The 11883-nt window shown below is 54.1% G+C and overlaps 1 protein-coding gene across 1 annotated transcript; it reads right to left on the reverse strand.

The window, feature by feature from the left end:
- Positions 1-5767: 5767 nt before the first annotated feature.
- Positions 5768-7316, reverse strand: LOC146758086 (uncharacterized). Its single transcript, XM_085518321.1, has 2 exons — positions 7226-7316; positions 5768-6936 (listed from the first exon to the last, which is right to left on the reverse strand). The coding sequence occupies exons 1-2, from the start codon at positions 7282-7284 to the stop codon at positions 6582-6584; spliced, it is 414 nt and encodes a 137-aa protein (XP_085374447.1). The 5' UTR covers positions 7285-7316; the 3' UTR covers positions 5768-6581.
- Between the last annotated feature and the right edge of the window lie 4567 nt (positions 7317-11883).

Consider the following 11883-nt stretch of genomic DNA (forward strand, 5'->3'; position numbering starts at 1 on the left):
CTACACAGCAGTACCTACCCCATAGATCTGACGACATCTGCCCCAAAGCAGCTCCTGCCCCATAGATCTGACGCACATGTGCCCCACAGCAGTTCCTGCCCCATAGATCTGACCCACATCAGCCACACAGCAGCTCCTGCCCCATACATCTGACCCACATGTGCCTCACAGCAGCTCCTGCCCCATAGATCTGACCCACATCAGCCACACAGCAGCTCCTGCCCCATAGATCTGACCCTCATCATCCCCACAGAAGCTCCTGCCCCATTGATCTGACTCACATCTGCCCCACTGCAGCTCCTGCCCCAAAGATCTGACCCACATCTGCCCCATATCAGCTCCTGCCCCATATATCTGACCCATATCAGCCACATAGCAGCTCCTGACCCATACATCTGACCCACATCGCACCCACAACAGCTCCCGCCCCATAGATCAGACCCACATCGGACCCACAACAGCTCCTGCCCCATAGATCAGACCGACATCTACCCCACTGCAGCTCCTGCCCCATATATCTTACCAACATCAGCGCCATAGCATCTCCTGCCCCATAGATCTGACACACATCACCCCCACAGCAGCTCCTGCCCCATAGATCTAGCCCCCATCAGACCCACAGCAGCTCCGGTCCCATAGATCTTACCCACATCTACCCCAAAGCAGCTCCTGCCCCATAGATCTGACCCACATGTGCCCCACAGCAGCTCCTGCCCCATAGATCTGACCAACATCAGCTCCACAGCAGTTCCTGCCCAGTAGATCTGACCCACAGCAGCTCCTGCCCCATAGATCTGACCAACATGTGCCCCAGAGCAGATACTGCCCGATAGATCTGACCCACAACTACCCCACAGCTGCTCCTGCCCCATAGATCTGACCCACATCTGCACTACAGCAGCTCCTGCACCATAGATCCCACTCACATGTGCCCCAGAGCAGATACTGCCCGATAGATCTGAGCCAGAACTACCGCACAGCAGCTCCTGCCCCATAGATCTGACCCACATCTGTACTACAGTAGCTCCTGCCGCATACATCTGACTCACATATGCCCTACAGCTACTCCTGCCCCATAGATCTGACCAACATCTACCCCACAGCAGCTCCTGCCCCATAGATCTCACTCACATGTGCCCCAGAGCAGATCCTGCCCCATAGATCTGACACACAACTACCCCACAGCAGCTCCTGCCCCATAGATCTGACCCACATCAGCCCCACACCAGTTCCTGGCCCATTGATCTGACCCACACCAGCCCCACAGCAGCTCCTGCTTCATAGATATGACACACACCTGCCCCACAGCAGCTCCTTCCCTATCGATCTGACCCACATAAGACCCACAGCAGCACCTGTTCCGTAGATCTGACACACATCATCCCCACAACTGCTCCTGCCCCAAAGATTTGATATACATGTGCCCCACAGGAGCTCCTGCCCCATAGATCTGACCCACATCTGCCCCACAGCAGCTCCTGCCCCATAGATCTGGCCCACAGCAGCTCCTGCCCCATAGATCTGACCAACATGTGCCCCAGAGCAGCTCCTGCCCCATTGATCTGACCCACACCAGCCCCACAGCAGCTCCTGCCCCATAGATCTGACCCGCATCAGCCCCACAGCAGCTCCTGCCCCATACATCTGACCCACATCCGCCCCACAGCAGCTCCTGCCTTATAGATCAGACCATCATCAGCCTCACAACAGCTCCTGCCCCATAGATCTACCCCACAGCAGCTCCTGCTCCATAGATCTGACCCTCATCATCCCCACAGAAGCTCCTGCCCCATTGATCTGACTCACATCTGCCCCACTGTAGCTCCTGCCCCATAGATCAGACCCATATCTGCCCCACAGCAGCTCCTGCCCCATAGATCTGACCCACATCTGCCCCATAGCAGCTTCTGCCCTATTGATCTGACCCCAGACAGCCCCACAGCAGTTCCTGCCCCATATATCTGACCCACATCTGCACCACAGCAACGCCTGCCCCATAGATCTCAACCACATGAGCCCCACAGCAGCTCCTGTCCCACAGATCTGACCCACATAGCCCCCACAGCAGCTCCTGCCCCATAGATCTGACCAACACCAGCCCCAAAGCAGCTCCTGCCCCATAGATCTGACCAACATCAGCTCCACAGCAGCACCTACCCCATAGATCTGACCCACATCAGCCCCACAGCAGCTCCTGCCACATAGATCTACCGACATGTGCCCCACAACAGCTCCTGCCCAATAGATCTGACCCACATCTGCCCCACAGCAGCTCATGTCTCATAGATCTTAAACACATCAGCACCACAGCAGCTCCTGCCCAATATATCTGACCCTCATCAGCCACACAACAGCTCCTGCCAGATAGATCTGACCCACATCAGCCCCACAGCATCTCCTGCCCCATAGATCCGACCCACATCAGCCCCACAGCAGCTCCTGCCCCATAGATCTCACCCTCATCAGCCCCACAGCAGCTCCTGCCCCATAGATCAGACCCACATCTGCCCCAAAGCAGCTCCTGCCCCATAGATCTGACCCACATGTGCCCCATACCGGATCCTGCCCAATCGATCTGACCCACATTATCCCCACAGCAGCTCCTGCCCCATATATCTGACCCACATATACCCCACAGCAGCTCCTGCCCCATAGATCTTACCAACATCAGCTCCACAGCAGCACCTACCCCATAGATCTGACCCACATCTGCCCCAAAGCAGCTCCTGCCCCATAGATCTGACCCACATCAGCCACACAGCAGCTCCTGCCCCATACATCTGACCCACATGTGCACCACAGCAGCTCCTGCCCCATACATCTGACTCACATATGCCCCACAGCTACTCCTGCCCCATAGATCTGACCAACATCTACCCCACAGCAGCTCCTGCCCCATAGATCTCACTCACATGTGCCCCAGAGCAGATCCTGCCCCATAGATCTGACCCACAACTACCCCACAGCAGCTCCTGCCCCATAGATGTGACCCAAAACAGCCCCACACCAGCTCCTGCCCCATAGATCTGACACACAGCACCCCCACAGCAGCTCTTGCTCCATAGATCTGACCCACGTCTTCCCCACAGAAGCTCCTGCCCCATAGATCTCAACCACATGAGCCACACAGCAGCTCCTTTCCCACAGATCTGACCCACATAGGCCCCACAGCAGCTCCTGCCCCATAGATCTAACCAACATCAGCTCCACAGCAGCTCCTTCCCTATAGATCTGACCCACATAAGACCACAGCAGCACCTGTTCCGTAGATCTGACACACATCATCCCCACAACTGCTCCTGCCCCAACGATCTGATATACATGTGCCCCACAGGAGCTCCTGCCCCATAGATCTGACTCACATCAGCCCCACAGCAGCTCCTGCCCAGTACATCTGACCCACAGCAGCTCCTGCCCCATAGATCTGACCAACATGTGCCCCAGAGCAGGTCCTGCCCCATAGACCTTACCCACATCAGCCGCACAGCAGCTCCTGGTCTATAGATCTGACCCACATGTGCACCACAGCAGCTCCTGTCCCATAGATCTGCCCCACAGCAGCTCCTGCCCCATAGATCTGACCCACATCTGCACTACAGCAGCTCCTGCCCCATAGATCTCACTCACATGTGCCCCAGAGCAGATCCTGCCCCATAGATCTGACCCACAACTACCCCACAGCAGCTCCTGCCCCATAGATCTGACCCACACCAGCCCCACAGCAGCTCCTGCCCCATAGATATGACACACACCTGCCCCACAGCAGCTCCTTCCCTATAGATCTGACCCACATAAGCCCCACAGCAGCACCTGTTACGTAGATGTTACACACATAAGCCCCACAGCAGCTCCTGCCCCATAGATATGACCCACCTCAGCCCCTGCCTCATAGATCTGACCCACATGTGCCCCTTTGCAGGGGGGCTCCTCTGCCTGGTGGTCATGGCGGGCCCCCTCCTCCTTCTCACTCCTAGGGCCCCCAGCTCCATCCTCCCGCCTGAAACAGGGAAAACTTCTACCCTAGCCCTCTTAGCTGCCGACATGGCTGCTAACTGCCACAGCTGTCAGAGGCGAGTGCGTTGCGCGCGGCAGCGGTGACCAAGGTGACGTGGAGAGGGTTCTAAAATGGCGGCCGCACTGCTGGCACTGGTGTTCCACATAGGATGAGGAGGGGGCTGGTAATAGCAGGACAAGGGGAAACTGATTTAAGTTGAAAGAGGGAAGATTTAGGTTGGATGTTAGGGGGAATGTTGTTTACTAGCAGAGTGGTTAGGCCCTGGAACGGGCTGCCCAGGGAGGTTGTGGATGCCCCGTCCTTGGGGGTGTTCAGGGCCAGGTTGGACAGGGCCCTGGGCAACCTGATCTAGTAAAGGTGTATGTTTGGTGGCCCTGCCAGGCAGGGGGGTTTGTTCTTCATGATCCATGAGGTCCCTTCCAACCTGGGTCATTCTGTGACTCTGTGATACTGGTGTGTGGCTGTTTGTCCCAGCGCGCTGACCTTTTGTCTTCAGGTTCACCAACAAGACTGTAACTGATTGATGGAGGAGGCAAGTGATGGGTGCTACTGTGTGACAATCAACATCACTTTGTGGACATTTGAAAGCACCTTCCTCCAGAGCTGTTCACCTCCAGAAGAGGGTGCTCAGAAGTGTTTACTGGCAGAAGATCTGGCTCCAGCTTGGTATGGGAAAACTGGGGAATGATACCATCGTGTCCGGTGAAGAACAAGAAGCAGGTGGGCGTCCCTGCTCCCTCTTGTCTGCTGGCAAGGTCCAGATGAGATCCCAGAGCCAGAAGCTGCCATTCCAAGGAGAGCTGACTCAACCATTTTGGATTTGAGCTGTCACACCAAGGAGAGCTGACTGAACCACGTTGGACTTATTTGTAAGTTTATACTATCATTGGAAACTGTTGCCGTGGTCACAGTCATCGTCAGCGGAACAACAACTCCTGATGACCCACCACTACTGAAGATCAATGACTGAACTACTAAACACGTCAGATCCATGGTGTTGACTCTCTCTCCCTCTTGCTTCCTATAAGGACTCCTTGATTCTTTTTCCTGTCTTTTCTATTGCCCGCCTTCCCTTCCTAATCACCCTAAATCGTAATAGCGTCCGTCCTCCAACATTTGAACCATGCTCAGGCATACACGTATGGACCTCCTCTCCTTCCTATAAATTGGAGCAGGACAGAGAACCACAAGGATTGTCAGCTCCCAAGTCATACAAGTATTGCACACAACACAGATAACTTCATCTGTTGGCCCCGCTGTCTCTGCATACCACCAAGTGAGAACCTGCAGTGCCCAGGCGAGACGATGTGCCTGGCAGTGCAAAGCCAGCCCACGTGTGTGCAGATGGCAAGGAGCGTGTGGCACTGTGCACCGACAGCCCTTGCCTGCCCAGGACTGCGTGTGGAGGGCGTTCTCCACTGCAGCCCTGCCCAACAGTCAGTAGGGGTGTGCGGCCATGATGGCAGTAATGAACAAACTGCTGCTTCACAAAGATCTTGGCCCGATTAGAAATCTTTGAGTAGTGCTGTTACAGCAGACAGAATGTGATAAGCGCAAGTAGTCTCCTACACTTCACATCCTTGCTACTTCATTCTGGGTGTTGTCACTGAGCAGCATCTAACACAAGTTCTGCCCCGGTCAGCTGGCTGCCTTAGCTTGAGCCCTGATGGCAACGCTGGGACGTGATGTTAGTATTGCTGTTTTCTCCTCGTCAGAATACTCTGCCTTTTGAAGGAAGCAGCTTCTTGGTTATTTTGTTTTGTTGTTGAACTTTATTGAATTAATTTACAATATCTATATTCCATATAGTTATAGATGTTTTGAATATGATCATCTGTGGTGCTGAGAATTTTTGTAGAAAAGGTATACTCAGTTCAGAAGGTGTAATAAGGATGTTAAAGGAAGAAGCCCCTGTTGTGTTGACCAGTGATGATGCTCCCACCACCTGACCAATGGTGGAGAGGAGCATGAAGAGAGAGGTGGTGCTGGGGGGATCTTGGGGCTGCTGGGCCTGTCATACTTTTTCCAGGCAGAGGTTTTACAGGTGTTGCCCCCATGCCGACCCTGTGGGGGGGGGCCACTCCCACATCCTGAAGGATGGAGGAGAGGAGCGGGAGGGCAGAGTTGGTGCTGTGGGGGGCTGGGAGCTGTGGGGCCTGGTATGCTTTCCCCTGGCTGTGGTTTTCTGGGTGTCGGATGATGCCCTCAAACTGCCACCCTGTGGGGGCTGCTCCAACCTCCTGAAGGATGGTGAAGGAAAGTTGGTGACAGTTCCTGGGGGGGACAGGGGGCTGCTGGGCCAGTTGGCTTCCCCCAGGCAATGGTCGTCCGTCTGTTGGATGATGTCCCCAGGTCTATACTCTGCTGGGGTCGCTTCCATCCCTTGATGGATGGTGGAGGGGAGGGTGAGGGCAGAGATGGTTCTGGAGGCTGACAGGCCTCTCAAGCTTCCCTGAGGCAGTGGCTGCCTGCGGGTGACACTTTGAGGGAGCCACTGCCAACCCCTGAAGGATGGTGGTGGGGGACGGGAGGGTGGTGTTGATGCCAGGGTGCTGCTGTTTGGGTGCTAGCCGATGACTGCAAGCTTCCAAACCAGGTGGGTCCCTCCTGTCCCCTGAAAGAGGTGTTGATGCCCAAGGTGGATAGGGGCCACTGGGCATGATGTACTTCCCAGGGGCCACGGAGCCTGGGCTGGTTGGCTACAGGGGCTGCACTGGGGGCAGCTGAGCCCGACAGCCGTCAGGCCTGGCAGGGGCCGCTCTGGTGATGCTCTGCGGCTGGTGGGCAGATTGTCACTGCACAGGCACCGGTTGTTTGTGCCACGTCTTTTCTGTGCGGCGCACTGAGGCGAGCAAGCTGTTTGTCCAAGCGTGAGGTTGCTGCGGGCAATATGCTGGACTGCAGCATCTTCAGCAAGGCGCCTGCAGGGAGAGAAACGTGCTGAGGGCACAGGAGAACCCCCTGCTCTCCTTCCTCACAGTGCATGATAGAGTCACTCTCAGCTCCGGGCCTGTCTCAGGCCCAGCAGTAAGAACATGCAGCAGGAATGGCGAGGCCAGTTAAATGTCTGACAGTGTCAATCTCAGACAGTGTTAGGCAACAACTAACTGGCTTCTCTATGCTGCTTTAACTAGAAATGCCTCCTTGCTCACAGGATCCCTATAGTAAAGAGAGGGGGCAGGATGGGGTTGGGGGTGAACAAGAACTCACTGGTTTATCTGCCTCCGTTGTCGGACAAGACGATAGCACGAAAACATTGCCATCAGCATGGTAACGAAGATAGCCACACCAAATCCCAGGCAGTACTTCTTGATAAAATTATTGTCTGCGGCATTTGCGTGTTCCTCACCATCCGCACCTGGAAAAACAATGTGGATCTGTTTCACCAGCTGCTGCTTTGAGTGACATGGACAAGAACAACCACAGGAAGGATCCCGCTCCGGGCTGCTGTTGTGCCTGGTGGCTCAGGGGAAGCACAGCAAGCTCTGGAATGCAGGGTCTGTGCACAGGAGGTACTATGGAGGGTCCTGTTTCCTCTCCTTATCTGCTGAATGTGGTTCTGGTGGCCTAGTTCCCAAAAGGACAAAGTTCCTAAGTCCCTGGGAACTGGCTGCAGTGGGAGGGGAGCAACCTCTAACCACGGCCACGGAGCTCTATGAGCGGCCCTTACCTGGAGTGACAGTTGTTGTGTGCATGGCCTCTATTACTCTCAGGGGGACAGTCAGTGTGCGAACTCTGCCGTTCCAAAATGCAAGCCAGCGCATAGGTGCTCCACCTGTCTCTTTAGAAAGGAGGTAAGGGAGTGGGACTGTAAGTAACTGCTTCTCATCAGGAAGATGGTGCAGTTTCTCCACATGTATTTCTAGAAATTCAGTTTCACAAGCCTTTCAGGGAACAGACGGAAATACACCTACCACGTGCTTTGTCCTTCATGATTTTCATTAGCAGAGGGGGCAGTGTCTGCAGATATTTTCCTGTTTCCAGGGCCTCTTTCTGTTTCTCAGGACCTAAACAGAAAGCATTAAGATAACTTTCAGACAAACAAGATATTAAACTGAACGGTCTTTTCAGTGAAGTCAGTAACGACAACAGCCACCCCTGGGATGCCTGTGGGGTTCCAGCACAACTAAGGATTTAGCACGGCCTTCCCTGGAGGCACTTCTGCAACCAAAGAATGAGAACTTTTCACCACACACTGCAGCTTACCTAAACGCATAACGGCATCACTGAATGGGACCAGGGCATTGTGCGAGGGCAGGGCACACACACACAGGTGTGCATTCTCACTCACACCTGCAGATGCGCCTGGCTGACATTAGGACTGTGAGCTGGCATCTCTCAAAGGAAGTAAAATCTCATGACATGGTATGCTGTAATTTCTCTCTTCCTTAGGGACCTGCAGTGACTGGAAGGGGCTCAGGTGATGACATGGCACTCAGACCTGGGTCAAAAGTTGCAAAGCTGCAGAGAAGCCAGGTGGGCAGTTGGCTGGCACTCAGCAGCTTTCCAGATACTCTCTCCAGGCCATGTAAAACAATCTTCAGAGAAGGCATAGAAGAACATTTGGCCCCTCAAGGTTTTTTTAGTGGGGAGATCTCTGATGTATGGAGACAAAGTCAACGGGATGCTGGGAGCATGCAGCACCCAAGAAACAGTGACTATCCAAGCTTCTCATGGAGAAGAAATCACCAGGCAGTGAAAAGATGAACCCCTCCTGAACTTCCACAACCAAATATGAGAAAAGATCATGAGATGAAGACTGGTGACTTACGTCTGGCATCCACCCCAGGCTCAGGGACGCGACTTTGCTTTCGAAATGCACCAAAGGGGCCTGCAGGCACAAGAGTGATCAGACACAGGTGAGGAGAGCTTCCGCTGTGCACTGGGGTCTGCCTTGTTTTTTTTCCTGCAGTGACCTGTGAGGACTGGCTGCAGGTCAGGGAATGACATGGCCCAAACAGCAAAGGAATAGGAGCAAAGACTGGCAAGGGCCGCCTTCCCACTGAAATGTGACAATTCTCCAAGTAAAGAAATACTAATGACTGATCTGTGTACGACCTTCAAAGCACAAAGAGACTTGAAAGACCTTTGGAGAGCCTTACGTACCCAAATAAGCTATTATAGCACTAATTTTTTGACTTCCAAGGAAACAGACACTCACAACTTACCTCGGAGTTTCCCCTGAGGCACAAAAGCAGTCTCCTTCCAGTCATCTGAGGAAGGAGTACCAATGTCATCATCTAGAAGAAAGAACAGAAGAGGGATGTTCCCATTGCATGCTGTGATCTTCCTCTCCCTTAGTGACAGGGAAGGGGCCAGGGAAGGGGCCAGGTAACAGGATGGGAGACTCAGGCCTTGATCGCCAAAGCTATAGAGGGGCCAGGGTGACCTGGAGCCTAGCACTCGGCAGCTTTACAAATGCTCCCTCCTGGCCACATGCAGCACCCCTCTGGGACCGCGTGGAAGAGCATACAAAGAAAAGGTGCCTGAAACACACTGGGCTACAGCTGGGGGTCTCTGTTGGGAACCAGGATTTTTCTATGGGGAGCATCAGGCAGCTGGAGCAGAAATGCTCATGCTTTTCCCAGCACACACCTTCCACGTTCTCCCCTGGGACACCCCCAGGATGAAGAGCATGCTCCACCCAGCCAGCGGCAGAGCCGTGGGAGCACAGGGCTTCCTCATGCCCTTGCCCAGCTCCTGTGGTGCTGCCTGTCCCCCTTTTCCAATACCCCCCCGCCCCCATCGAAGGCAGCCTTAGGGCTATAAGGCACAGAGCCACTGGAACCAGAACCTGGGCTTCTCACTCTCATTTCCGCTTATTTTTTACCCCATCTCTGCCCACCCACCTGCTCCTGCTGCTCGCCCTGGAGCAGCACAAGTCTCCTGACAACACATGGCTATCAGTAGGAGGACGGCAAGGCAGGTGGGGGCCGTGGCCCCCAGTACTCGTGCCATGCTGCTACCACCACTGCTACAGCCACAACGAGTGCTGCTATTGGGGCACAGAACACCTAGAGCACGCAGCTGGGCATTGTGATCTTGTGGCACAAGGCAGCAATGTGGCAGGGCATAGTGACCTCACATCCCCAGGCTGCTGGCTGGGCCTCCCCACGGGCTGCTCCTCCTGTGACGCAGGGCTGCATAGAGTGGGTGCTTGTGGCACCCCTTAGTGGGTGAGTGCCAGGCTGCTGGGGAAGAATTACTGGGAGCATGTCCCACTGGGTAGATCTGTTCCACCGCAAGGACCAGGCTCCCCCTGGGCTTGTTATGGACGCTGAGGATTCCCAGTCATCTAGAGCAGCAGGAGACCATGGCAGATATTTTCACATTTACATTGTGGAAATATATTATTGTGGAATGGTTTGGGTGGGAAGGGACATTAAAGACCCAGAGACTCTGTCAAAGGATAAAGAAAATCGCTCCAGTGTTGTTTTTACTGCTTTGTGCAAATCAAAAGATTGCATTTTGTCTTTTAATGGCCAAAAAAGCCATTTCTTCAGGGACACTGTATTTGTTGTCACAGACTCTAACAAAAATGCAAACTGAGCTTTATCTGTAGCATCAATACTTTAGTATTTCGTATCTTGTATTTGACAGTTCCCTCCCAGCCAGTTGCCCGTGCCTTTCTCTCAGCCCATGAGAGCACCACTTACTGCCTCTGGGAACTTGGAAACTGGCAGCATGATGGCCAGCACACACACAAGGTGCTCGTGACGCAGCTCCAGACGGCTCTCCTGAGGCCCAGCTTCATTTCACGGCCACTCACGCTCTGCTGCTGGACATTCTGCAACGGAAAAGCCACCGGATGCAAATCCCATCCCTCACAGATGGTATCAGACCCCTGCTCTCATGGCAGTCACCACCGCCCGGCATTGGACAGCGCTTCCACTGCCCTTGCTCCTGCCACAAGACACCAACGTCTGCTTCTAGTTCGGCTCCACCATGGGATCCTGTTTGCAACAGAAAAACACACGGAGGCTTCCAGCCACTGCAACACGCGCTGTGAAACCCCTGGCACTGCTGAGTCCCATGAGCAGAGGAGAGAAGCGTCTGCCTGCCATGGACGGGCTGCGGCGGGATTGAATCCTGCCTTCCAATCGGGACACCCCCAGGGAGAGCCTCCCTGGGGACCCAAAGACTTACAGCAGCGCCAACACAGCAGGCAGAAACGCGACGTGCTCCTGACTGCCCGCACTGTTCAAAGCTCCCTGACTTGCGGAATCAAACTCTATAATCCAGAGATGCGTTATTAAGCAGGTATGTTTTATTCCAGCGCTGGGTGCAAGGGGGATAGCTCCTCCAAACTTGCACACCAACTTGTAAAACCGTGATACAGATATAGGTACACCTCATGCATAGTCAATGATTTCCCGTAATTCTAACATGCATCCCTTAATTCTAATACACATTCTTTATCATGCAGACCCCCTCTTGTTATCGCCCATCTTGTCAGGGAGATGCAAATATCAAAAGAGGAGTTGCAACACCTAATCCCCTTCTCACCAGGTGTCTCAGGGAGTTCTCACTCCTTAATCTTCATCCTTCCTGCTCTTCCAGACCCACTGTCTCCATTCCTTGTTATTCTAACTAAATCATTTTCTGTAAACTACCTTTAACTATCCCCCTTTTAGCCCCCCTTTATTCTGAATTCCAGCAGAGCATCTGTTTTCTGCTTCCCTGTTCATCCCTCCCTCTCCCTCTCCCTCCCTCCGCCCTATGACGGCAGCCCTTCAAAGCAACCAACACAACCACGCCAAACCGCAGCCCGGACTCGTCCCGCTCACTGCAATCCAGACCCACTCCATCCGTACAAACCTTCATCCACGCCGTTTCTTAACCGGGCCTCGGCGCCACCCGGATCTTAC

Source organism: Coturnix japonica, chromosome 17, assembly GCF_054131305.1.
Source record: "Coturnix japonica strain WE chromosome 17, WE-NBRP24, whole genome shotgun sequence".
NCBI classification, from domain to species: Eukaryota; Metazoa; Chordata; class Aves; order Galliformes; family Phasianidae; genus Coturnix; species Coturnix japonica.